This window comes from Mastacembelus armatus, chromosome 22 (assembly GCF_900324485.2).
Source record: "Mastacembelus armatus chromosome 22, fMasArm1.2, whole genome shotgun sequence".
Taxonomy (NCBI): domain Eukaryota; kingdom Metazoa; phylum Chordata; class Actinopteri; order Synbranchiformes; family Mastacembelidae; genus Mastacembelus; species Mastacembelus armatus.
Genome location: NC_046654.1, coordinates 7,852,085 through 7,879,300, shown reverse-complemented (window position 1 = coordinate 7,879,300; position 27,216 = coordinate 7,852,085). Strand labels below are relative to the sequence as shown.

Genomic DNA, 27,216 nt, shown 5'->3' with positions numbered 1-27,216 from the left:
CTTGTGTAGCGTTACATGCCACGACACTAACAGTCACACAATAAAACTAGCGAGTGAACTATTTAGTGCACATTATGTAGGGAGTAGTGAATGACATAAAATATGTCATATCTTCTTGCTATATGTGTCATGCACATCACAACAAAAAGGGAAAAAAATTCCAGATTCTTTTAACTGAATTTTGGGTGTTGTAGTTTATTGGCGAATGTAGTCCAATGAATTGCGCGTCATTTTAACGACATGTACCACAATCCATTGCGCAAATAAATCAGACAGCCACGGTTGCGGTGTTTGACAGCGGCAGTCAGCCTGTGACCAGCTCACTTGGTAAGGCCGCCCGCTACATAACTAACGTCAGTGTCGTTTCTTTGTCCAGCTCTACTACCGACTCCTCGGTGACCGCTTCACAGAATGTCCGACGGCGGGGGGACGGAGGAGAACTCTGGCACCATGGAGGTGTCTGCCGTTCAAACGGTCGCTGATACCTCGGTGCTGCAAAAGCACATTCGGAAACTGGTACCGCTGCTCCTGGAAGATGGCGGCGAGGCCCCGGCCTCACTGGAAACCGCCCTGGAGGAGAAGAGCGCCGTGGAGCAGATGAGAAAATTTCTAGCTGATCCACAAGTTCACACCATCTTGGTGGAGAGAAGTGCACTCAAAGGTACGTTTAGCAACAAGCGCTTAGATGGATGATTTTATTTAAATACCAAGCCTGTTTGTTCAGCGACCCTTTAAAATGAACGTAACGTTATTTTGCTAGTTAGCTGTCCATCCATCACCAGCGAAATGACGTTAAGCCTTACGGTAGCTAGCCATCTCAACGCTGTATGTGACCTAAAGTCAGTGTTTTTGGTAGCTGGTTAGATGGGGCTAATTATTAACGCATCCATCCCATCATTCTGCTGTAACACAACTACGCCACTTTGGGTGGGGAAGTGAAAAACGGTAAATGATCACACAATACACTCCAAGGTGTGCTAGTGGTTATATGAAGTCCCAGTGACACATATTGAATTAGTGCAGGATCGTATGCAAATTAGGATCGTCAAAATTACTGATATCGGTCCTGTACTAAAGCGAATAAGGCAAACACACAGTACTTATAAAACCACAGGGCCCCATTTCAGAAGATGACATAAGTCACGGAGCTTCAAAGATAATGAATCTTTGTGTGCACCTTCTTGGGTTTTATCATGTGAATCATTGTGTCAATGAATATATTATTTCCCCTTTCTTCCGGGCATATTAATCCTGAGCTGCTTGCCTTTATTAATGTTTTAAGAGTGCTAAAGCTTGATCCCTTAGTCATGCACATGACCAGCCACTGAGTCTGAGAGTGTAGGTTTTGGTTTCCCAGCCAGAGTCACTGCCCCAGCCCATTTGTGTTTTGCTGAGAATATTAATACTGCAGTGCAGAGAGGGAAGTGTCTGCAGATGATTTTCTTTTCCTACCACCGTGACCTCACTTGGAGAGGAGGGTGGGGCTATGGATGGATAGACTGATTGCAATGTCAGCCTACTGCATCATGGCCCACTATATAAAGATGAACTCAGTTTTTGTCTGCAGTCCAAATAATTTATTTTTAGTCCTGTTTTTGGCCTTACTGGACTAAGTGAAAGTCCCTAAATAGTGACTGGAGACATGGTGAACAACTTCAACTTATCTTGATGCTCTGATCAAGTGATATGGTTGTAATTTAAATGTAGTTTATAGGGGGAAATGTTTGTAGTCTACTAACTCATATCTGATTTTAACAGCTTCCAACATCCCTTATGGATTTACGCAGAAATATAACCTTGATTTTTATTTGCTTTTCACACAGAGGATGTTGGAGATGAAGGAGAGGAGGAGAAAGAGTGCATCACTTATAACGTCAACATTGACATACACTATGGGGTCAAGTCCAACAGGTAAATTATGCATCTAAAGTGCTGAACAGAGGTGGTCTGTTCAGCTGTGCTATAGCAAAAAGTGGAATAATTCTATCTAATTAACTTGTTTTCTCCATTTAACTGTTTAGGATGTGGGTTTAGTTTAATAGAGTTCACTCTGTTAATTCAGAGCTATCAATGTTTGCTCCTTTCTTCCCTGCAGCTTGGCTTTGATCAAGAGGACTGGAGTCATTGATGCAGACAAGCCCATATCAACCCAAGTTCGAGTTCTGACCTTGAGTGAGGACTCACCCTACGAGACGCTCCACTCGTTCATCAGCAATGCTGTTGCACCTTTCTTCAAGTCCTATATCCGTGAGTCTGGCAAGGCAGACAGGTAATTTTTCAAGTGTGTTGTATTATTTTGATAGTTTCACCACATTCTGTTAAATTAACCTGATGTTGTAACACAGCATTAGTAGTGAAAGTGACATTAGATGATTGAAAATGAATCCAAACCCCTTAAATCCCTGTGATCACCTTTCAGAGATGGGGATAAGATGGCTCCCTCTGTTGAAAAGAAGATTGCTGAGCTGGAGATGGGTCTTCTTCATCTGCAGCAGAACATTGAGATTCCTGAGATCAGCCTGCTCATCCATCCCATCATCACAAACATTGCCAAGCAGTCCTATGAGCGTGGGGAGAAGCCCAAGGTCACAGACTTCGGTGATAAGGTGGAGGATCCAACATTTCTTAACCAGCTGCAATCTGGAGTCAACCGCTGGATCAGGGAGATCCAAAAGGTAAACTGAGAGAAACCAACTTATTGATACTCCTTATAATAGGAAATATCTGGGGATATTTTTTCCTACTTACCCACTGGGTTTTTATGCCTTTTCCACCCACCTTTTTATCAGGTGACAAAGCTGGATCGTGACCCAGCTTCAGGCACAGCCTTGCAGGAGATCAGTTTCTGGCTGAATCTGGAAAGAGCCCTTAACAGGATCCAGGAGAAGAGAGAGAGCCCCGAGGTTCTGCTCACACTGGACATCCTAAAACACGGCAAACGTTTCCATGCTACTGTCAGCTTTGACACTGACACAGGTGAGTAATAACTACTCATAATTTTCTTAGTTTGTAAAGTTCATGCTTGCTTTTCTGGTAGTTGTTTGGACAATAAACATTTTCCCTTCCTTTACCCACAGGTCTGAAACAGGCTGTAGAAACTGTCAATGACTACAATCCTCTGATGAAGGACTTCCCTCTCAATGACCTGCTCTCTGCCTCAGAGCTTGATAAGATTCGCCAGGCTCTGATGGCCATATTCACTCACCTGAAAAAGATTAGGAACACCAAGTATCCTATTCAGAGAGCTCTGCGTTTGGTAGAGGCCATTTCCAGGGACTTGAGCTCGCAGCTCCTCAAAGTGTTGGGCACCAGGAAGCTCATGCATATTGCTTATGAGGAATTTGAAAAGGTTAGTGTCGTAAATTAAGTCTACTGTACCTTTTCCCCCCATAATATGTAAATGCTTACTTTAGCTAATCAGAATCTAATGTTTTCCTAAATGTAATTCATTTTTTGTTGCAGGTGATGGTTGTTTGCTTCGAGGTGTTCCAGACCTGGGAGGATGAATACGAGAAACTCCAGGTGCTTTTGAGGGATATAGTCAAGAGGAAGAGAGAGGAGAACCTGAAAATGGTGTGGCGTCTAAGCCCCGCCCACAGGAAGCTCCAGTCCCGTCTCGACCACATGAGACGTTTCAGAAGGCAGCATGAGCAGCTGAGAGCTGTCATTGTCCGTGTGCTGAGGCCTCAGGTAGAGTGCACATTCTTTGTATATATTTTGAAATTATTAAATGTTAATGTTAAAATGAAATGTTTTCTTGTTTTAAAGCTTTTTACTATAGAAACAAAAGTATTTTTATTTGTTCTTGATTTAAAACTGTTTCTGTAACATTTTGTCTCCAGGTTTCTGCTGTGCCACAGCATGCCCCTGGAGAGACAGTTGAGCCTCAAGACATGAAGGTAGCTGGAGTTCTCTTTGATGCAGCTGATGCTAATGCTATTGAAGAGGTCAACCTGGCATACGAGAATGTCAAAGAGGTCGACGGTCTGGATGTGTCAAAGGAAGGCATGGAAGCCTGGGAAGCTGCTATGAAGCGTTATGATGAGCGTATCGACCGCGTGGAAACCCGCATCACTGCCCGCCTACGTGATCAGCTGGGAACCGCCAAGAACGCCAACGAGATGTTCCGCATCTTCTCCCGCTTCAATGCTCTGTTTGTGCGACCCCATATCCGTGGTGCCATCCGAGAGTACCAGACACAGCTCATCCAGCGTGTGAAAGATGACATTGAGTCACTGCATGACAAGTTCAAAGTGCAGTATCCTCAGAGCCAGGCCTGTAAGATGAGCCATGTGCGGGACCTGCCACCTGTGTCTGGGTCCATCATCTGGGCCAAGCAGATTGACCGTCAGCTGACTGCTTATATGAAGAGGGTGGAGGATGTTCTGGGAAAAGGCTGGGAGAACCATGTGGAGGGGCTGAAGCTGAAGCAGGATGGAGATAGCTTCAGAGCTAAACTCAACACTCAAGAGATATTTGATGACTGGGCTCGCAAGGTATGGACTTGATTATAGATTTAAATGTAGTCTAACATTTGTAAATGTTGTTTATTGGCCATTTTTCTCATATATCAATATTGTTTTTGTATTTACTCTGTTACATTGCAAGTTTTTTGTCATCTTGTGTTTTGAAATTATTGATCATCCCTTTCCCTCATAAATCAGGTGCAGCAGCGTAACCTTGGTGTGTCTGGACGCATCTTCACCATCGAGAATACCCGTGCCCGAGGACGCACAGGAAATATGCTGAAACTTAAAGTCAATTTCCTTCCTGAGATCATCACCTTGTCCAAAGAGGTCCGCAACCTAAAGTGGTTGAGCTTCCGTGTTCCTTTGGCCATTGTCAACAAAGCCCACCAAGCTAACCAGCTATATCCATTTGCCATCTCTCTGATTGAGAGCGTTCGCACTTATGAGCGCACTTGTGAGAAGGTGGAGGAGAGGTCCTCTATCTCGCTGCTGGTGGCTGGGCTCAAGAAAGAGGTTCAGGCTCTTATTACTGAAGGCATCACTCTGGTGTGGGAGTCGTACAAGCTGGATCCTTATGTTCAGAGGCTGGCTGAGACTGTCTTCAACTTCCAGGAGAAGGTCAGTGTTAAAGCGCTGTCACCTTTCAGTGGCATATATACTGTATAAATACAGGCTCACTTCACACTGTTATTTGTCAATGTTGTTTTCAGGTGGATGACCTCTTACTGATTGAGGAGAAAATAGATCTGGAGGTTCGCTCTCTGGAGACTTGCATGTTTGATAACAAGACCTTCTCTGACATCCTCAATCGAGTCCAGAAGGCTGTGGATGACCTCAATTTGCACTCTTATTCCAATCTGCCCATCTGGGTCAACAAGCTTGACATTGAGGTTGGGCCACAAAAAAAGGATAAAATGTCCTAAATTATGTAACTTTTTTTTCTTCATTTGAGGATGGTGTTAAAATGGCACCTTTTTTTTTTTTTTTTTTTTTTTTTTTTTCATAGATCGAACGCATCCTGGGAGTGCGTCTGCAGGCTGGTCTTAAGGCCTGGACCCAGGTGCTGCGTGGCCAGGTAGAAGACAAAGCTGATGTGGACATGGATACAGAGGCTCCACAAGTGAGCCACAAACCTGGAGGCGAGCCCAAGATCAAGGTTAGGTTGTCATTGTGTTGCTTTGTGCCATGCTAGTGCCACAAATAAAACAGTCAACTTGGGATACCTGAAAAGAGCTAACGTTTTTTTTTTTGTTTTTTTTTTTTTCGTTTTTTTTAAATTCTCAGAATGTTGTCCATGAGCTAAGGATTACTAACCAGGTCATTTACCTGAACCCACCAATTGAAGACTGTCGCTACAAGCTCTACCAGGAGATGTTTGCCTGGAAGATGATCATCCTTTCTCTTCCCAGGATCCAGAGCCAGAGATACCAGGTAGAGACAGTTTAATACAGTATGTATCTGAATGTTGGGAGAAAGAAGATGCATGTACTACTTATCTTTTAGCTGAGATATGGAGAGGGTATGGATGCTGTGTCCTATTAAGACTACTGTTACTTCTTATATCTAAGAAACTGTGTTGTTCCCCACCAGGTTGGTGTCCACTATGAATTGTCAGAGGAGGAGAAGTTCTACCGAAATGCCTTGACAAGGATGCCAGATGGGCCTGCAGCTTTAGAGGAGGCCTACAATGCAGTGGAAGATATAGTCAATGAGGTGGAGCAGTATGTTAAGGTAAGAGCCACCTTGTATTAATGAATCACATCAAGTGTTGTATACATTTAGACTTGTTGAAACAAAGTTGTTGGAGGAACAGATATAATGAAATTGTTGAATTTATCAGTTTTATTTTTTTATACTGTTTCCTCTTTAACTCAAATCATAGTATCTTTACATATGTTTGTCAGTATCCCTCCATTGGTCAATGGTTTTCTTCGTTGGCTCTGTTCAGGTATGGTTACAGTACCAGTGCTTGTGGGACATGCAAGCTGAGAACATCTACAACCGTCTGGGTGAAGATCTCACCAAGTGGCAGGCCCTGCTGGTCCAGATCCGCAAAGCACGTGGAACCTTTGATAATGCAGAGACACGCAAAGAGTTTGGACCTGTGATCATTGACTATGGCAAGGTAATGATGGGTAGCAATTATAGGTGTTGTTTTAACATTCTCCTGAAAATTAAAACACAGTGGTTGAGTCTGTAACAGTCTATAAAAAGACATTTTAGATGACATTTTATACACCTTTACTAGCTCCATTATTGTAAAGGAAGTGGAAGCCATCTATGTAAACCTATATGCAAATTTGCTGCCCCATCTTATACAGTTAAAAACCCCTTGGTGACATCCCTCTTGTTCCTGGCAGGTCCAGTCCAAAGTTAACCTGAAGTATGACTCCTGGCACAAAGAAGTCCTCAGCAAGTTTGGACAGATGCTTGGACAGAACATGCAGGACTTCCATGCCCAGATCTCCAAGGTAACACATAGCATGATTGAGGACCATGTCTTTTGGCCAGTTTTGATTCCAAAGACTTTGTTTGGACAATTGTTTTGTGAACTAGACTTTTTTTTTTTTCTTACCTTTTTCTGCTCCTTTATTAGTCCCGTCAAGACCTGGAGCAGCATTCTGTGGACACAGCTAGCACTTCAGATGCTGTCAACTTCATAACATATGTGCAGACATTGAAGCGCAAGATCAAACAGTTTGAAAAAAATGTGGATGTAAGTACTCAAACACACTGTGCCCTCTCCTTCATGAATTTAGTTTAAGCATGATTGGCTCTAACCAGATTCTCCCCCTTCTACCGCCAGTTGTTCCGTAATGGACAGCGTTTACTGGAGAAGCAGAGATTCCAGTTCCCTCCATCTTGGCTTTACATTGACAACATTGAAGGTGAATGGGGTGCCTTCAGTGACATAATGAAGCGCAAAGATACTGCTATCCAGCAGCAGGTGGCCAACCTGCAGATGAAGATCGTTCAGGAGGACAAAGCTGTGGAAAACCGCACCACTGACTTGCTCAATGAGTGGGAGAAGACAAAACCAGTTGCTGTAAGTTATCTTAAGTTCAACAAGAAACGTACTTTACAGGTGGAGGTTGTAGTGGTTTGTAGTTTTTCAGGTGCACTGGTTACTGCTCATTTGTGAGGTCGAATAGATGAAGACATTTGTTAAAGTGATCATCTGAGATTTTTTTGACATTCTCTAATGAGCAACTGTTCCATCAGGGTAACCTGCGTCCAGAGGAGGCTCTTCAGTCTTTGACCATCTATGAAGGCAACTTTGGCCGTCTGAAGGTTGAAAGGGAGAAATGCGCCCGTGCCAAAGAGGCCTTGGAGCTCACTGATACTGGCCTGTTCAGTGGCAGTGAAGAGAGGGTGCAGGTAATACCTCATGCCTTCACAGAAAGATCACCACTAGGTCTCTCAAAGACCCCATTATGCATGGAGTTTTATCTCTCACCGTATCTTTGTTTCTTATAGGTGGCACTGGAAGAGCTACATGACCTGAAAGAGGTTTGGTCTGAGCTGTCAAAGGTTTGGGAACAAATTGACCAAATGAAAGAGCAGCCATGGGTGTCTGTCCAGCCTCGCAAGGTAAGGAATTCACATTGATCATGCAGATCATTGATGTTAAGTTGCCTTGCATTTAACTGTTCTCTTTTTGGTGTCGTAGCTTCGGCAGAACCTGGATGCTCTTCTGAACCAGCTGAAGAACTTCCAAGCAAGACTGCGACAGTATGCTTCCTATGAGTATGTCCAGAGGCTGCTTAAAGGATACCTGAAGGTCAGGCACCTGGCTTTTCCATATTAAGTACATATTTTCTAATGTAAAAACTAAAATAATGGATTATTAAATCCTTTTTCTGACCAGGTCAACATGTTGGTGATTGAGCTGAAATCTGAGGCTCTCAAGGACCGCCACTGGAAGCAGCTAATGAAGCGTTTGCATGTGAACTGGGTCCTGTCAGAGCTGACCCTGGGACAGATCTGGGATGTAGATCTGCAGAAGAATGAGATGGTGGTGAAAGATGTTCTTCTGGTAGCACAGGGAGAGATGGCTTTGGAGGAGTTCCTCAAGCAGGTGAAGATGAACTGTGTAGTTGTGATGCTTATGGAGGGGACACGCTATGTTTTTATCAATGTTTTCAGTCCAAATAATGATGAATGATTAACATTTTTGCAGAGCTTTAAAATTATCATATGCTGTGTTTGCTGGTTCTCAGATCCGTGAAGTGTGGAACTCATATGAGCTGGACCTTGTGAACTACCAGAACAAGTGTCGTCTGATTAGAGGCTGGGATGACCTCTTCAACAAGGTCAAAGAACACATCAATAGCGTGTCTGCCATGAAGTTGTCTCCCTACTACAAGGTAAACAGTTTCACTTTTTCTGCATTTGGACAGTCGTTTACAGCAGTGTACAACTATTTCATTGCATCAGAAGTGCATCATCACCATACCCTTTCTTCCTTTTTTCTTTCAGGTGTTTGAGGAAGATGCCCTAAGCTGGGAAGACAAGTTGAATCGCATCATGGCTCTGTTTGACGTTTGGATTGATGTCCAGCGTCGCTGGGTCTACCTGGAAGGCATCTTCACAGGCAGCGCTGACATCAAACATCTGCTGCCTGTAGAAACCCAGAGATTCCAGAGGTAATTCAGTTTTCACAAAGAACTCATGTATGAGTTCCACCAGTTACAACTGTAAAACCTTTATTTCTGTAACTTAATGTAATCTCTCCATGTGTTAATTCCACAGTATCAGCACAGAGTTCTTGGCACTGATGAAGAAGGTGACAAAGTCTCCTTTAGTGATGGATGTGCTGAACATACAAGGAGTGCAGAGGTCTTTGGAGCGACTTGCTGACCTTCTGGGCAAAATCCAGAAAGCTCTTGGAGAATACTTGGAGAGAGAGAGATCCTCATTCCCCAGGTAATGCAGTGATAGCTCAAAGTGGAAATGTGCATTGTTTTTGATTTTAATAATGAAAATGCAATATAAATATCAGTTAGAATCACTTTCCTGTAGTGAGCTTTGGTGATTCATACATTTATGTACTAATTTATGATTCTTCTTTTTTTGTTTTTTTCTTTTACCAAAGGTTCTACTTTGTGGGAGATGAGGACCTCCTTGAGATCATTGGCAACAGCAAGAATGTGGCCAAACTGCAGAAGCACTTCAAAAAGATGTTTGCTGGCGTCTCCAGCATCCTGCTCAACGAGGACAACACAGAGGTGCTGGGGATCTCGTCCCGCGAGGGTGAGGAGGTTCTGTACAAGACGCCAGTTTCCATCACAGAACACCCCAAGATCAACGAGTGGTTGACGCTGGTGGAGAAGGAGATGAGGGTAACGCTTGCCAAGCTGCTCGCTGAGTCTGTCACAGAGGTCATCACTTTCAACAAGGGCACAGCCGTTGACCTGAGCCAGTACATCAGCTGGATTGATCGTTACCAGGTCAGCACTGAGAACATTCAGTATTTGTTACAGACATGTACATTTGGCAACATGTTGGAAATGTTTTTTTTTTCCTCTCTCCACAGGCACAGCTGGTGGTCCTGTCCACCCAGATTGCCTGGTCTGAGAACATTGAGTCTGCACTGACCACTATCTCTGGTGGTGGGGACATGACACCCATGCAGGGAGTACTGTCAAATGTGGAAGCCACACTCAATGTGTTGGCTGATACTGTGTTGATGGAGCAGCCTCCACTTCGCAGGAGGAAACTGGAGCACCTGGTTAGTGCGATATTTTTTTTTTTTTCCGTGCATTTTGAAAATGTTCTTTGTAGTGAAAACTCTGAAATCCTCCTCCTTCTTCATCTTAGATCACCGAGCTGGTGCACCAACGTGACGTGACCAGGACTCTGATCAAGAACAAAATTGACAACCCCAAGTCCTTTGAGTGGCTTAGCCAAATGCGTTTTTACTTTGATCCCAAGCAGACAGATGTATTGCAACAGCTGTCCATTCAGATGGCAAATGCCAAGTTTAACTATGGCTTTGAGTACTTGGGTGTCCAGGACAAGCTTGTCCAGACCCCTCTAACAGACCGCTGCTATTTGACCATGACCCAGGCTCTGGAGGCCCGCCTTGGAGGGTCACCATTTGGTATGTTATTAAATGTGACATCTCTTCTGCACTAGAGATGAAGAATTTATTAGTAAGAAAAGTACTGTTTTACATTTATAAAAACAAAGTTCATTTTGTCATATAGGACCTGCTGGCACAGGAAAGACTGAGTCAGTGAAAGCTCTTGGTCACCAGCTTGGTCGCTTTGTCCTGGTCTTCAACTGTGATGAGACATTTGACTTCCAGGTATGACCTTTTCAGTTTGTTCTTTGGCTAGTTTATAGCCAAGACAGAAAGAGCATAAACATCAGTAGTATCACCCTTTTTTTTTTTTTTTTTTTCCCAGGCCATGGGTCGTATCTTTGTGGGCCTGTGTCAGGTCGGAGCCTGGGGTTGCTTTGATGAGTTCAACCGTCTGGAAGAGAGAATGCTGTCTGCTGTCTCCCAGCAAGTTCAGTACATTCAGGTGGCCTTGAGGGAGCACAGCAACCCTAACAGAGATAGAAGTAAGTATAATATGTGCAACTTGTGTTAAGGTTTTTAAAGCATGAAATTTCAACTGAGAGTAAATCTGTGTCTCCACCTTAGTCACCATCATTTTTTTATCTACACTTAAACATTACTTTACATTAGACTCTTCTGTCTCTCTTTTAGGTGTGCCGGTCACCACAGAGCTCCTCAACAAGCAGGTGAAGGTGAGCCCAGACATGGCCATCTTCATCACCATGAACCCTGGCTATGCTGGCCGCTCCAACCTGCCTGATAATCTGAAGAAGCTCTTCCGCAGCTTGGCCATGACTAAGCCCGACCGTCAGCTTATTGCACAGGTCATGCTCTATTCGCAAGGTTTCCGCACTGCTGAGATCCTCGCCAAGAAGATTGTGCCCTTCTTCAAGTATGTACTGTTTAAGTAAGTTCGTTTTTAGGGGATTTTCTTTTCTGAATGAATCTACTTCCTCTTTCAGACTGTGTGATGAGCAGCTGTCATCTCAGAGCCACTATGATTTCGGCCTGCGAGCTCTAAAGAGTGTGCTGATCAGTGCTGGTAATGTCAAGCGTGAACGCATCCAGAGGATCAAAAGGGAGAAGCTGGAGCGCGGAGAGGATGTTGATGAGAATGATATCGCTGAGAACCTTCCTGAACAAGAGGTATAAACATTTATATTTTGTAGGACTGGGAAATAAAGCTTCAGTATTATTTTTAGTGTTGTATTTTGCAAGCTATTTTTTATTTTATTAATTTTTTAGCTTGGAGAGAACTTGAATGGGTATTTGTCTGTGTTCCGTTCTCTTTAGATCCTGATCCAGAGTGTATGTGAGACCATGGTTCCCAAGCTGGTGGCGGAGGACATCCCTCTGCTGTTCAGCCTGCTGTCAGATGTCTTCCCAGGAGTCCAGTACCATCGTGGAGAGATGACTGCGCTGAGGGAGGAGCTGAAGAAAGTCTGTGGGGAGATGTACCTCACCTATGGGGATGGTGATGATGTGGGCAGCATGTGGGTGGAGAAGGTATGTAGTTTAATTGACTCTGTCTTCTTTGTGTGTCCTGAAATAGACATTAGCTTCAGCATCTGGAGACACAGATGTGTAGGGTTTGACAGAATTTGGGTAATTTTAATATTATGAAACTGTCTCATTCAAACTCCTCCAGGTGCTCCAGCTGTACCAGATCACACAGATCAACCATGGTCTGATGATGGTTGGCCCCTCAGGTAGTGGGAAGTCCATGGCATGGAGGGTGCTGCTCAAGGCCTTGGAGAGACTAGAGGGTGTTGAGGGCGTCGCCCACATAATTGACCCGAAAGCTATCAGCAAGGATCATCTGTATGGAACTCTGGACCCTAATACCCGTGAATGGACCGATGGCTTGTTCACACACATCCTCAGAAAGTGCGTTCTTTGACACAGTTTGCTGTTAAGGTTTCCTAGTGTTTGTTTTTTAAATAACACCTAATCTTTCTATTCCAGGATCATTGACAATGTTCGAGGTGAACTGCAGAAGCGGCAGTGGATCATCTTTGATGGTGATGTTGACCCTGAATGGGTTGAAAATCTCAACTCAGTTCTGGATGACAACAAACTGCTCACACTGCCCAACGGAGAGCGTCTCAGTTTGCCACCAAATGTACTTTAAAAGCTGATTCCTCACTTAAATCTGTTGTAATGAAAAAAATTTTAGGAGCATTTTTTGGTATTTATCCTGACTTTCTGTCTCTCGTCACAGGTTCGTGTGATGTTTGAAGTACAGGACCTTAAGTACGCCACTCTGGCCACTGTGTCTCGCTGCGGTATGGTCTGGTTCAGTGAGGATGTCCTTAGCACTGACATGATCTTCAACAACTTCCTGGCTCGCATTCGCAGCATTCCACTGGATGAGGGAGAGGATGAAGCTCAGCGTAAGAGGAAGGGCACAGAAGATGAAGAGGAGACTGCATCACCAATGCTTCAAGTAAATATTAAGAAGATATTTTACATAAAAATGCAACAAGACATTTCTTCTTTAATGATGTTCTACTGTGTGTTTTCCTCCAGATCCAGCGTGATGCTGCATCTATCCTGCAGCCTTACTTCACCTCCACAGGTCTGGTGATCAAGGCCTTGGAGCACGCGTCCAAGATGGAGCACATCATGGACTTCACCCGCTTGCGCTGCTTGGGTTCACTGTGCTCAATGCTGCACCAGGCCTGCCGTAACGTGGCACTCTACAACAACAATCATCCTGACTTTCCCATGCCCATTGACCAGCTGGAGAGATATTTGCAGGTAACACTTTCAGTTACAAAGAAAGCTGCTGCATATGTGTCTTATTGTTGTATCATCTAGGAACTTTATCATTGCAGAAATGTTTGCACTTTCCTAAAGCTGATGAATGTTATGGTATTTTCTGCAGAGATATTTGATCTATGCAGTGCTCTGGTCCTTCTCTGGTGATGGACGGTTAAAGATGAGGGCTGAGCTCGGGGAGTACATCCGTCGCATCACCACTGTGCCTCTCCCCTCCGCACCTAATGTCCCTATCATTGACTACGAGGTACAGTAAACTAAAACAGCTGTTTCCTGTACTTTAACGTTTTCAGAACAAACACTATATTGTTTTCTGTGCCTTTAGGTGTGCATCTCAGGGGAATGGCAGTCCTGGCAGGGCAAGGTCCCCCAGATTGAGGTAGAGACCCACAAGGTGGCATCTCCTGATGTTGTGGTTCCCACCTTGGACACTGTTCGCCATGAAGCTTTGCTTTACACATGGCTGGCAGAGCACAAACCATTGGTGCTGTGTGGACCTCCTGGCTCTGGAAAAACTATGACCCTGTTTAGCGCTCTCAGGGCATTGCCTGATATGGAGGTGAGACAACAAATAAAAGAATTGATGGTTAAAAATCCTTGAATCTGTTTGTAACTCACCAGTTGACACTATCCTACATGACTGTAGGAATTTAAATTATGCATAAACTTGGCAAAGGTGAGAATATTTTATAGATGACAAATATGTAAATTCAATTCCTTCTCCTGTTTATCAGGTCGTGGGTCTGAACTTCTCCAGTGCCACCACCCCAGAGCTGCTGCTGAAGACCTTTGACCACTACTGTGAGTACCGCCGCACCCCCAACGGTGTGGTCCTTGCCCCCGTCCAGCTGGGCAAGTGGTTGGTGTTGTTCTGTGATGAGATAAATCTGCCGGACATGGATAAGTACGGCACGCAGAGAGTCATCTCCTTCCTCAGACAGGTATGATACATTGTTTGCAAATACAACTGTAATTGCAGGTTTATAATTGCAATTTATAAGTTTTGACATCCATAATCCATGTATGTTAAAGACTTCCTTGTTGTTTCTTTTGCAGATGGTGGAACACGGAGGTTTCTATCGCACTTCAGACCAGACTTGGGTCAAACTGGAGAGGATCCAGTTTGTTGGAGCCTGTAATCCTCCCACTGATCCTGGCAGGAAGCCTCTCACACACAGGTGCATGCACAAACTGAAAATTTATCTCCAAATGGTAAGGACACTGAAAATGCACTGCATAGGACATAAGTCATAACACTGGCCATGTTGTGCTGTTTCTAGGTTCCTGCGTCATGTTCCTGTGGTCTATGTGGACTATCCAGGCCCAGCCTCTCTTACCCAGATTTATGGAACCTTCAACCGTGCCATGCTGCGCCTCATTCCGTCTCTGCGTACCTATGCTGAGCCTCTCACTGCTGCTATGGTTGAGTTTTACACCATGTCTCAGGTAAAGGAAATTACAAAATAATGAAAGCGTAAAGTTTAATACACATTATCCCAGTGTACAAACTAAAAAGAAGTATGTTAAGTTGGTGACTTTTTATAGTTTGTTTTTGCTTGCATATCTTATGTAATCCCCTTTTCACCCAAAATTAAGGAACGGTTCACCCAGGACATACAGCCCCACTACATCTACTCTCCCAGAGAGATGACCCGCTGGGTGAGGGGTATCTTTGAGGCTCTGCGGCCACTTGAGACTCTGCCTGTCGAGGGTCTTATCCGAATCTGGGCCCATGAGGCCCTTCGCCTCTTCCAGGATAGGTGGGTGCAGGTTTCTGAGAGGCTTTGTTGGTTATATGGATGGAACCATTGATGAAATGGTTTTGGCCTGTTAGCTGCATTCTCTTGTCTTTAGCAGAGTGAATCTGTCCCACTTACAAATTTCACAGTAATTTTAAACATGATGATGTTGATCCTAAACTTTATTTCAGGCTGGTTGGAGATGAAGAGAGGAGATGGACAGATGAAAACATTGACATGGTTGCTCTCAAACACTTCCCCAACATTGATAAGGAGAAGGCTCTCAGCAGACCTATCCTCTACAGCAACTGGCTTTCCAAGGTAAAGTAGCAAGAGGCTGAACATGCTGTGTTAATTATACCTTGGCAATGCCACTGAAAGATTTGAATTTACCTTCAATTTTCAGCTGCTCAGTTTCCATTTTTGCTGAGTTTCTTGTTTGTGGGTGCAGGACTACATCCCAGTGGAACAGGAGGAATTGAGGGACTATGTAAAGGCACGTCTGAAGGTTTTCTATGAAGAGGAGCTGGACGTCCCACTGGTGCTCTTCAACGAGGTGCTGGATCACGTCCTCAGGATTGACCGGTAAGTGACAGCCTCTGAATTCCTTTATCTCATACTGCTCATGGACTTTTCAGAATTTTTGTGAACTTTTTATTTTTTTTTTTTATTATGAATCATTTTCTAGAATCTTCCGTCAGCCTCAGGGCCATCTCCTGTTGATTGGTGTGAGTGGAGCAGGAAAGACCACTCTGTCTCGCTTTGTAGCCTGGATGAACGGACTTAGTGTTTACCAGATCAAGGTTGGTAAAATGAATGTGAAGATATTTAGAGCCACATTTGTTCATTTGCCTTTGTCTTTAATGATTTGTGTATGTGTGTTTTCAGGTACACAGGAAATACACTGGGGAAGACTTTGACGAGGACCTGCGTACAGTGCTGCGTCGCTCAGGTTGCAAGAACGAGAAGATAGCGTTCATCATGGATGAGTCCAACGTGTTAGATTCTGGTTTCCTCGAGCGAATGAACACACTGCTGGCCAATGGAGAGGTAAGGTTGCCGTTGTGGTCTGTTTGAAGGCACCAGTTGTTACCACTTTGCAGTCCTCTGAGAAAACCTTAGCTTTCTGAAATTGGGAAATCTGTTTGGGTTGTGTACAAGCCATTTTCTGGTTTTCAATATAAAATATTACCATTGTAGGTCCCTGGTCTGTTTGAAGGGGATGAGTATGCCACCTTGATGACTCAGTGTAAGGAGGGAGCCCAGAAGGAAGGCCTGATGCTTGACACACATGAGGAGCTGTATAAATGGTTCACTAGCCAGGTCATCAGAAACCTCCATGTGGTTTTCACCATGAACCCCTCATCAGAGGGCCTGAAAGACAGGGCTGCCACATCTCCTGCCCTTTTCAACAGGTATCAGAGGCATTATGAACACTGATCCTGACTGAATATATTGCATCGGAGAAACGAAGGGAATACAGAAAATTGAGTTTCTGTGTTAAATGAAAACTGTTTCTTTATGCCAGGTGTGTCTTGAACTGGTTTGGAGACTGGTCCACAGAGGCGCTTTATCAGGTGGGTAAGGAGTTCACCAGCAAGATGGACCTGGAGAAACCAAACTACAAGGTGCCAGACTACATGCCCACTGTGTATGACAAACTGCCCCAGCCACCATCTCATCGCGAGGCTATCGTCAATGGCTGTGTGTTTGTACACCAGACGCTTCACCAGGTACAGATATATGCAATGCTGGTTCAATAGGCACAAAGTGTGTATGTGTAACACTTCATATGTGTACTTTATAAATGTTTTTAACTCTTCATAGGCTAACAACCGTCTGGCCAAGCGAGGTGGTCATACCATGGCCATTACACCTCGCCACTACCTGGACTTTATCAATCAGTATGCCAACCTGTTCAATGAGAAACGCAGCGAGCTGGAGGAGCAGCAGATGCACCTCAACGTTGGTCTCCGTAAGATCAAGGAGACTGTTGATCAGGTAATTTTGTATTTTATTTTATTTAATGTATATGCATACATTAAATGCTGTTTTGTCCCGCCCGCTTTTGAAAACCTGGGAAGGTTGTTCTCCACAAACCAGCCAGGTGTCATTCTTTGCTTGCTCTTGTCCAACTCCTTGGTTGTACTTTTACTGTCTCATCAAGGTGGAAGAGCTTCGTCGTGACCTGAGAATTAAGAGCCAAGAGCTGGAGGCAAAGAACGCTGCTGCCAACGACAAGCTGAAGAAGATGGTCAAAGACCAGCAGGAGGCTGAGAAGAAAAAGGTACGCAGGGCGAATAATTTTCTCCTAGAGGACAAACACAACTTGTTGATATTAAGCATTTGAACATGTTACAAACTACAGATGTGATTCTGTGAACTCTGTATTGCAAAGTATTAACTCATATTGTTATTATTGCGATTCCAGGTGATGAGCCAGGAGATCCAGGAAGCTGTGTACAAGCAGCAGGAGGTAATCAAGGACAAACAACTGAGAGTCAAACAGGACCTCGACCAGGTGGAGCCTGCTGTTATTGAGGCTCAGAATGGTACAGTGGTTTATTTACTCACATCTGTCTTCACTGTGTATAATTAATTTGTTGTCACAGTTATACACTTTGCTTAATAGAATTTTGGTGATTATATATTTTTCTCTTCTTCAGTCATTGAGTTCCATTATATTACAATGTTGTCTACTGTTAACAATCTGATCTTTACTTACATCCTCCCTTCATCACTGCCCTGCCCTTGTCATAATCACCCTCCTTGTTCGCCTGATGTTGATAGCTGTTAAGTCCATTAAGAAGCAGCACCTGGTGGAGGTGCGTTCCATGGCCAATCCACCTGCAGCCGTGAAGCTGGCACTTGAGTCTATCTGCTTGCTTCTGGGGGAGAGCACAACTGACTGGAAGCAGATCCGATCCATCATCATGAGAGAGAACTTCATCCCCACCATTGTTAACTTTTCAGCTGAAGAGATCAGGTGAAATGAGAATGTATTCTGAATTTTTTTTTTTTCACTAAAGTGCTCCCTGTCCCTCTCTCTTGCTGCCCCCTTTGCTCCCAAACCCTCCCCTTTTTCCCCTCTTCTCACTGCTTCTTCCTTTCAAACACCTTCCTCCTTTCACCTAACTAGCGGTGAGTTCTATTAAGCGACAGCACCTAGTAGAAGTGCGGGCTATGACCAATCCCCCAGCTGCAGTCAAACTGGCCCTGGAGTCTATCTGTCTTATGCTGGGCGAGGAGACCAATGACTGGAAAAAAATCAGACAAGTTATTATCAGGGACAATTTCATCAGCAGCATAGTCAACTTTTCCTCTGAGGAAATGAGGTACCAGTGTATCTGTTTAGTCCTTATCCACTGGAAGTGCAAATGATATTCAATCAGCATATTAATCAAGTGGAACCTGTGATTATTACTTGATTTTAGGTTTCTGGAATTTTTTTTTTTTTTTTTTTTTTTGTGTGTGTGTGTGTCTGTGGAATCAGAACACGAACCAATAACTTGCTGAACAGCTACTGAAACCTGGTTAGTGATCATATGTCGTCATTGTGATATGATACGAAGTACACTCATTCTTCAAGCAAAAGGAAAATTTAAGTGATAGAATAGCCTTCATATTTAATTTCCTCTGATTTGTGACATTGAAGTATTTACTGTAAAAGATGCTTCTACCTTCTAACTTATTGGACCGTTTTCACTTTATCCAGTGACTCGATCCGTGAGAAGATGAAGAAGAACTATCTGTCCAACCCAAGTTACAACTATGACCAAGTCAACAGGGCGTCTCTGGCCTGCGGGCCTATGGTGAAATGGGCAATTGCTCAGGTAAGAAACAAAAAAAAAAAAAAAAAATCAGAAGATAAAACGGAATGCATTTTTAATGTATACTGTGGTGTTCTGCTCCCCTAGCTCAATTACGCTGACATGCTGAAGCGTGTGGAGCCACTGCGTAATGAACTACAGAAGCTTGAAGATGACGCCAAAGACAACAAGACAAAGGCAGAAGAGGTGGAGCAGATGATCAGAGACCTGGAGGCTAGCATCGCCCGCTACAAGGAGGAGTACGCCGTCCTCATCTCAGAAGCCCAGGCCATTAAGGCCGACCTGGCTGCAGTTGAGGCTAAGGTAACAATTCATCAAACCTGTGCCTAGTTTCCTTCATGTTTCCCCCTCAGGTCTGGTCATAATGGAAACATCTTGCATCTTCTTGGCCTTTGCTCCCAGGTGAATCGCAGCACAGCCCTGCTGAAGAGTCTGTCTGCTGAAAGGGAACGCTGGGAGAAGACCAGCGAGACCTTCAAGAACCAGATGTCCACCATAGCCGGAGACTGTCTCCTCTCTGCAGCATTCATTACCTATGCTGGCTACTTTGAACAACAGATGAGACAGAACCTCTTCACTACTTGGTCTCACCACCTGCAGCAGGCCAACATTCAGGTACTTAGAACTCTGAAGTTACTTGGGGTCATCACATCTACAAATCTCAGCCACATTCACATTACTATTAGGTATGTAGATGCAGTGTATTACTGTGGTTGTTATGCTCATTGAAGACATAAAAAATACATCAAATATGTCTTGGGGATACACAAATTATGTCATAAAATGAATCATATGCACCATCCTTGCACAATATTATACATATTTTGCATTTCCTTTAATTGGTGTCAGATTCCTAACTCCACTTGGCCAAATTTTCTTCCCCAGTTCCGTACAGATATCGCCAGAACTGAGTATCTGTCGAATGCTGACGAGAGGCTCCGCTGGCAAGCCAACTCTCTCCCAGCTGATGACCTCTGTACTGAGAACGCTATCATGCTCAAGAGGTTCAACAGGTCAGTGTCTTATTTGTTTGAAAATATAATATATTTTTGGCACTGACTTGATTTTACAGTCCAATTGATCTGTTCTATACCATTGACCTTCACAGGTACCCGCTCATCATCGATCCATCTGGCCAAGCCACAGAGTTCATAATGAATGAGTATAAAGACCGCAAAATCACCAGGACCAGTTTCCTGGATGACGCCTTCAGGAAAAACCTGGAGAGTGCTTTGCGTTTTGGAAACCCTCTTCTGGTCCAGGTAAAAGCAGTTACTTCACGCTGCTGACCTTTTATGGTGCAGTTGCTGTGTAATCAATGTCTGTTCATGAAGAATTTGTTTAACCGTCATTTTAATTTTTGAATCCTTCAGGATGTAGAAAGTTACGACCCCATCCTAAATCCAGTGCTGAACAGAGAGGTGCGCAGGACTGGAGGACGTGTCCTTATCACCCTTGGAGACCAGGACATTGATCTGTCACCTTCCTTTGTGATCTTCCTCTCCACACGGGATCCAACAGTGAGTTCAGTCATTCAGGATTACTAGAAGATGAACAAATTTTAATAAGTCTAATTTACAAAGACAGAAAATGTTTCCTCATTGAAATGATTGTATATAGAAGTAAATCTGTGACATCTCTAATGTATACAGGTTGAGTTCCCACCAGACTTGTGCTCTCGTGTAACGTTTGTCAACTTCACCGTGACACGCAGCAGTTTGCAGAGCCAGTGTCTCAACGAGGTCCTAAAGGCTGAGAGACCTGATGTGGATGAGAAACGCTCTGACCTCCTCAAACTGCAGGGTGAGACAGAAAGTGGCAGAAGAGGAGGGGGCTGGTCAACACTGACTGGGATGCTACATGAGTTATGGTGGTAAAATATTTGAGACACGAGAAATCCTAATACCAACTGTCCTCCTGGCTCCTTTTTAGGCGAGTTCCAGCTGCGTCTGCGTCAACTGGAAAAATCCCTTCTGCAGGCCCTCAATGAGGTAAAGGGCCGTATCCTTGACGACGACACCATCATCACTACGTTGGAGAACTTGAAGAAGGAGGCAGCTGAGGTGACCAGGAAAGTGGAGGAGACTGATATTGTCATGGCTGAGGTGGAGGCAGTGTCACAGCAATACCTGTCCCTGTCTTCTGCCTGCAGCAGCATCTACTTCACCATGGAGGCTCTCAACCAGGTCTGGACACATCTGGGTTTCTCTTTCATCCTTTTTTTTTTTTTTTTTTTTGTTAAATCTCACCATGTCTTTCTAATATTGATATTCAAATTATGACTTACATAAGTGACACTACCTAATACATCTTTTACTGTTGTTCTAGATGCACTTCCTGTACCAGTACTCTCTTCACTTCTTCCTGGACACCTACCACACAGTGCTGTATGAGAATCCCAACCTCAAGAACATCAGCGACCATTCACAGAGACTCGCTCACATCACCAAAGACCTTTTCCAGGTACAAACTGCACTTTTAAAGCACAAGCACCTTGGTTTTTGGTGGTGTGATGATTGTAAATGAATATTAACTGAATACATATACTGTTTGTCTTCTCCTGGGTGTAGGTGGCATTCAACAGAGTAGCCAGAGGTATGCTGCACCAGGATCACATCACCTTTTCCATGCTGCTGGCTAAGATCAGCTTAAAGGGCATGACTAGGTAAGACACCGGTATTACACCCCCAGACTACTACCATAGGCAGCATTTTTAAAAAACACAAGAGGTTGTTCAGTAATATCAGTCATTCAAAATCTTCTCACTTTGAATCCATTTCTTTGCAGTGAGCCCTCATATGATACTGAGTTCCAGCACTTCCTGCGTGGTAAGGAGATTGTTCTGACTGGTACATCACTGCCCAAAGTGAAGGGTCTGACCACTGACCAGAGTGAGGCCATGGTCCGCCTGAGCCACCTGCCGGCGTTCAAAGACCTTATTGCCAAAGTTCAGGCCGACGAGGTGAGTATTGACAGATATTGTTTGTCTGTTAGCACTTCTCTGTTAGAACATACTGGTATTTGTCAATGTAACTTTATTGGTATGTGAGTACATTGTCAGTGATCCTTATTTCCTGGTTTTGTTGGTGATGCAGCAATTCTTCATGTGGATTGAGAGCAACACTCCAGAGCTGGCTGTTCCTTATCTGTGGTCAGAAGAGAAGCAGTCCAGTGAGTACATGGACTTACACTTTGCTTACCCTAAATAATTATGTATTATTTTATGTTACTGATTAAAATATTCAGCTTTAATAACCTTATGTTTTGTTTTTTGTTTTGTTTTTTTCTGCTCAGCTCCCATTGGCCAGGCAGTGCATCAGCTGTTGCTGATTCAGGCCTTCCGCCCTGACCGGCTGCTGGCTATGTCACACATTTTTGTCTCGAAGGTCTTGGGAGAAACCTTCATGAACATCATTGAGCAGCCTCTTGACCTGGCTAACATTGTGGATAATGAGGTAATAAACAGTGTTTCTTCAGTAATTGCTGCTTCAGGTGCATTTGCCATATTTATTATTGAATCTCTGGATAATGTCCCTCTTGATGTGTCTCTAGGTGAAGCCCAGCACTCCAGTGTTGATGTGCTCTGTACCAGGTTATGATGCCAGCGGGTTGGTCAGAGATCTGGCTGCTGAACAGAACAAACAAATCACCTCTGTCTCTATCGGTAAGCAACGATTTTCTGCTGTGGTTAAACGGACACCCAAATCAGATCCTCCAGTCATAGGCTTGGTGACGATACTGTGACTGTTCTGTCCACAGGCTCGGCTGAGGGCTTCAATAAGGCTGACAGAGACATAAACACTGCTGTCAAGTCTGGCAGGTTGGTAATGTTGTCTCTGTGAGCATCGCCACCTTGTTTTGTAGGACCTGTATCCTGACTGTTTTCCTTTTGCAGGTGGGTGATGTTGGAGAACGTCCACCTGGCTCCCGGTTGGCTGATGCAGCTGGAGAAGAAGCTTCACTCAATGCAGCCTCATGCCAGCTTCAGACTTTTCCTGACAATGGAGATCAACCCCAAGGTATATCACATCACTGGTTTAAAATAAATAAATAAAATTTAAAAAATAACTGCATTTCATACTCTTGGCATTGAAGAACTCACTGAGAGCAAAGCCACAAATTAATTCTCACCTCTAGTTCCAGAGTTTCAATATACAGTTTTATTTATATATATATATATATATATATATACATCTTTTTTTTTTTTTTTTTAAAAACATCCTCAAACTCTTAAGTGCTGTGTTTTCCTGCCAGGTACCAGTGAATCTCCTGCGTGCTGGTCGCATCTTTGTGTTTGAGCCTCCTCCTGGTGTCAAAGCCAACATGCTCAGGACTTTCTGCAGCATCCCTGTGGCTCGCATGTGCAAGGTGACATGAGCTTCTTTCACCAACACACAAGCATGGCAAACGGAGTCGTTGTACCCGATACTGCCTGCACACTTTCACTTCAACTGGCATCTGAAGAACCATCTTCCCTCCCCCCATGTTTCTACAGGCTCCCAATGAGCGTGCTCGTCTCTACTTCCTGCTGGCTTGGTTCCATGCTGTCATCCAGGAGCGTCTGCGTTATGCACCACTGGGCTGGTCTAAGAAATACGAGTTTGGAGAGTCAGACCTCCGCTCTGCCTGTGACACAGTTGACACCTGGCTGGACGACACCGCTAAGGTTGGAGCTTATTGCTGATTTCACTTACAGTGCTGTGATTGTCAGTACAAGAAATATTTGTTGCCAATAGAAACTTACATTCACAACCCATAAGGCCCATACAGTTCTGACTACTGTGTAAATACTAAGATTAAAGTACTTAAGTATTAGGACATAACTGTGACAACCTTGCAACACTTTGGCTGTACACAGGGTCGTCAGAACATCGCACCAGACAAGATCCCCTGGGCCGCTCTGAAAACCCTGATGGCCCAGTCCATTTATGGTGGACGCATTGATAATGAGTTTGATCAGCGTCTGCTCAACACCTTCCTGGATCGGATCTTCACCAAGGGAAGCTTTGATAGCGAGTTTAAACTGGCTCTCAAGGTTGACGGACACAAAGACATTAAGATGCCCGACGGCATTCGGTCAGTAGTGGCGCATTTGAGTTACACCACTCCTCTGTTTTTATATATTGACTTTGCTCCCCTGGACCTTGATCAGTAAAGTTCACTCATCATTTTGTTACAGACGTGAAGAGTTCATGCACTGGGTAGAGATGCTTCCAGACACTCAAACTCCATCTTGGCTAGGGTTGCCTAGCAATGCTGAGAAGGTCCTGCTCACCACTCAGGGTATGCTGCAGCTGGTCATCATCACTACTGTGGTGTTCTGTCACAGTAACTGGAACACAGGATGTCCTGCTTGGTCTTCACTGGTCCATCTCTTCAGATTCTGTTTTCACAGGGCCCATCATTAACCGTCTCTCTCTCTCTATTTTAGTATCTTTACTGACAGGGTGTGTGCAGCGGGTCAAGGTTTTTTTTTTTTTTTTGTTTGTTTTTTTTTTTGGCTTCTTTTTGCTGGGTATATTGTGCTCAGAACATATTTTGGGTGCTACCCCTGCTAAAGTCTCATGTTCTCATTACCATCTAGTTTTCTGTAATTTTGCAAGTAGCCCCTAGTTGTAGTCTTGTATATCATAGCCATCCAGTTTAGCAGTGCAGTTATAACCTAGCTGTGATCTTAGCCATCATGCTGTTAGGTGCTGTGCCCAAAGGAAGGGTGTGTGTCACCTCACCCTCCAGCAGCTGTATTTCACAGCCATCATGTCGCTTTGCTGAGATATGAATTCCACCGCATCTTCAGATTAGGATTCAAAACTGCCACACTTGTCCTTGTTCCCTTAGCTGCCCCCCAATCATATCCCTCCCCTCCCTTTTTTTTTTTTTTTAAAGAATGCTTTCCATGCTGTCAAACTCCCGTTATTCCAGATACCAGAGCATCCACCCCTTGCAAAATCTTCCACACTCCCCCCTCTGTTATCCCTGTTCCCATTTAGTTTTTCCCTCAAAACCTGACATTCTACATCTACAGTCAGTCAAGAACACAGTTAATTTGTCTACTTGACAACTATGCTGAATGTTGTATTTGATGGAAATGTTGCCTGAAGCCTTTCATGTCTGTCGTTCCCAATGTAGCCCTAATTTTTTATTTATTTTTATTTAATTATTTATTTGTCTGAAACAATTCCTTTCCTTTATTAACATGTTCTGAATGTAGACTATTTGTTTCTTTGCTCCACAATTGATTATTTTTTCCCTCCTGCCATGGTCTTGTCCAATCCACCTCTCCCTCACTGCCCTCCCTGCTCACTTGCTCCCTTTGCTGGGCTGCACAGGCACTGACATGATGGGTAAGATGCTGAAAATGCAGATGTTGGAGGATGAGGATGACCTTGCCTATGAAACGGAGAAGAAGGAGCGCACTTCTTCCACATCTGATGCCCAGCCAGCCTGGATGAGGACCCTGCACGCCACTGCCTGCAACTGGCTGCAGCTCATGCCCCAAACTGTCAATCCACTTAAACGCACAGTGGAGAACATCAAGGTAATGGCAGAAATAGGAGGAAAGATGGTTGGAACACAGGCTTCAGGAGGCCAACCTAATATATCCTTGGGAATTGCTGTACTTTTACTGTACTTTTGTCACTTTGAATATAATTCATCTGCCAAGCTTCAGCATTTGCTTTAATGTCGTCTTCATTCAAATCCACAAACACCAGGACCCACTGTTCCGGTTCTTTGAGCGTGAGGTGAAGATGGGCGGCAAAATGCTGCAGGAAGTCCGTCAGGATCTGTCTGATGTGGTTCAAGTGTGTGAGGGCAAGAAGAAGCAGACCAACTACCTGCGCACCCTCATTAGTGACCTTGTTAAAGGTGAAACTTGTCTCTTCATCAGCAGTACGTCACCAAATAGATGATACTTGAAGAGAACGGCGAGCATAAACCTGTTTTTCTCTGCAGGCATCCTTCCTCGCAGCTGGTGTCGCTACACAGTTCCAGTATCCATGACTGTGATCCAGTGGGTGGCAGACTTCAGTGAGCGAATCAAACAGCTGCAGCAGATTTCCCAGGGAGCTGCCAGTGGGGGTGCCAAGGAACTGAAGGTATTTTGGTTAACTGTTAGTGTACACATTCAAGAGGCACTCGCTGTATTCTTGCTAACCTTTCCTGTTCCTGTCTACCTTTCTTCAGAACATCCATGTGTGCCTGGGCAGCCTGTTTGTGCCAGAGGCTTACATTACTGCAACCCGCCAGTACGTGGCCCAGGCAAACAGCTGGTCTCTGGAAGAGCTGTGTCTGGAGGTCAATGTCACCACAGCCCAGGGCGCCTCACTGGATGCCTGCAGCTTTGGCATCAAAGGTCAGACAAGCAATGTCAAGGAAATATAATAAAACATTTATCATGTGTTTGAATAATTTTATTTTCATATATTTTAATAATCTATAGAAGATTTGAACTGAATGTTACCAATTCAAATGCAATGCAACTGTAAAAGGATCCTTGCCCCGGATTTGTGTGGCTGAGAGTTACAGAACTCATTTATATCCAGCAGATATAACTTTGTGTTGTAATAACTAAAAAATATATTGTTTTAAATGTGCTCATTATTCCCTCCCAGGTCTGAAACTGCAGGGAGCTACCTGTGCCAACAACAAGCTCTCTCTGTCCACCTCCATCTCCACTGAGCTGCCTCTCACTCAGCTCCGCTGGATCAAACAAAGCAACGCAGAGAAGAGACACATGGTATGAATATGGTTACACAGCTGTTCATCTTTCTGTATTGTTAGAGGATTTATCAAAAACACAAGGCTGTAAGATTCAGCTTTGGTTTTGCTGTCTTCATCACATTATGTTGTTCTTCTCACTGCAGGTGACTCTTCCAGTATATCTGAACTTCACCAGATCTGACCTGATCTTCACTGTTGACTTTGACATCGCCACTAAGGAAGATCCTCATAGCTTCTATGAGCGTGGAGTTGCTATCCTGTGCACAGAGTAATTGAAGCAGGTCATTCCAGAAGACAGGAGTCTTGATTGTTAAACATACTACATCTCTTGCATTTAATCCCTATTAATCACCATTTAAAGAGTAGCATGTAGCCTGTCACATTCCAATATGAAATGTAGGTAGAAATGTTTGTGAAACAGTAATGTACTCATTCTTAGTGTTTTTGGAAAGTGTCTTAGAAGGTCAAGAGATGTCGTCAGATGGTAAATGAACAGAAAGTGTTGAATGAAAAGGAACATTGGAAAGGAAATCACGTTTTTATGAAAGATCCTGTATGTTTTTTAGATTGAATAAAGCCAGTTGGAAGGACATAAACTGCAATAATAA

General features: G+C 44.0%; 1 protein-coding gene across 2 annotated transcripts; it reads left to right on the top strand.

Annotated features, from left to right (window-relative positions):
• The first annotated feature begins 283 nt into the window (after positions 1-283).
• dync1h1 (dynein, cytoplasmic 1, heavy chain 1) lies at positions 284-27,216 on the top strand. 2 transcript variants are annotated; one of them, XM_026299970.1, is made up of 78 exons: positions 284-661; positions 1,824-1,911; positions 2,096-2,269; positions 2,420-2,675; positions 2,790-2,976; positions 3,078-3,349; positions 3,463-3,690; positions 3,843-4,496; positions 4,665-5,087; positions 5,180-5,359; positions 5,476-5,625; positions 5,754-5,900; positions 6,060-6,200; positions 6,418-6,594; positions 6,830-6,940; positions 7,066-7,185; positions 7,276-7,515; positions 7,692-7,847; positions 7,947-8,060; positions 8,140-8,250; positions 8,338-8,547; positions 8,690-8,836; positions 8,949-9,115; positions 9,222-9,395; positions 9,565-9,919; positions 10,006-10,200; positions 10,290-10,572; positions 10,679-10,779; positions 10,880-11,039; positions 11,188-11,428; positions 11,499-11,682; positions 11,830-12,042; positions 12,185-12,423; positions 12,502-12,658; positions 12,758-12,982; positions 13,066-13,296; positions 13,424-13,564; positions 13,643-13,876; positions 14,052-14,258; positions 14,374-14,495; positions 14,598-14,763; positions 14,914-15,077; positions 15,248-15,377; positions 15,508-15,641; positions 15,745-15,859; positions 15,945-16,106; positions 16,257-16,471; positions 16,585-16,789; positions 16,884-17,057; positions 17,224-17,343; positions 17,488-17,608; positions 18,196-18,391; positions 18,772-18,889; positions 18,974-19,189; positions 19,289-19,501; positions 19,772-19,899; positions 19,995-20,148; positions 20,260-20,406; positions 20,539-20,689; positions 20,819-21,072; positions 21,215-21,349; positions 21,457-21,551; positions 21,674-21,848; positions 21,982-22,057; positions 22,181-22,341; positions 22,439-22,550; positions 22,646-22,706; positions 22,782-22,905; positions 23,141-23,254; positions 23,382-23,552; positions 23,745-23,962; positions 24,066-24,169; positions 25,216-25,424; positions 25,600-25,753; positions 25,841-25,983; positions 26,072-26,240; positions 26,500-26,624; positions 26,752-27,216. In XM_026299970.1, exons 1-78 carry the CDS (start codon positions 412-414, stop codon positions 26,878-26,880), a joined length of 13,923 nt encoding a protein of 4,640 aa, XP_026155755.1. In that variant the 5' UTR covers positions 284-411; the 3' UTR covers positions 26,881-27,216. The 2 variants fall into 2 exon arrangements, with proteins under 2 accessions (XP_026155755.1, XP_026155746.1); XM_026299961.1 differs by lacking the exon at positions 18,196-18,391 and adding an exon at positions 17,847-18,042.

Bases quoted from the DNA above. Each gene is read 5' to 3' on its own strand.
- dync1h1 (XM_026299970.1), top strand. From the start codon at position 412: ATGTCCGACGGCGGGGGGACGGAGGAGAACTCTGGCACCATGGAGGTG. The intron at 5,360-5,475 runs GTTGGGCCACAA...TTTTTTTCATAG, and splicing joins TCAACAAGCTTGACATTGAG to ATCGAACGCATCCTGGGAGT. The intron at 12,659-12,757 runs GTACTTTAAAAG...CTCTCGTCACAG, and splicing joins GTCTCAGTTTGCCACCAAAT to GTTCGTGTGATGTTTGAAGT.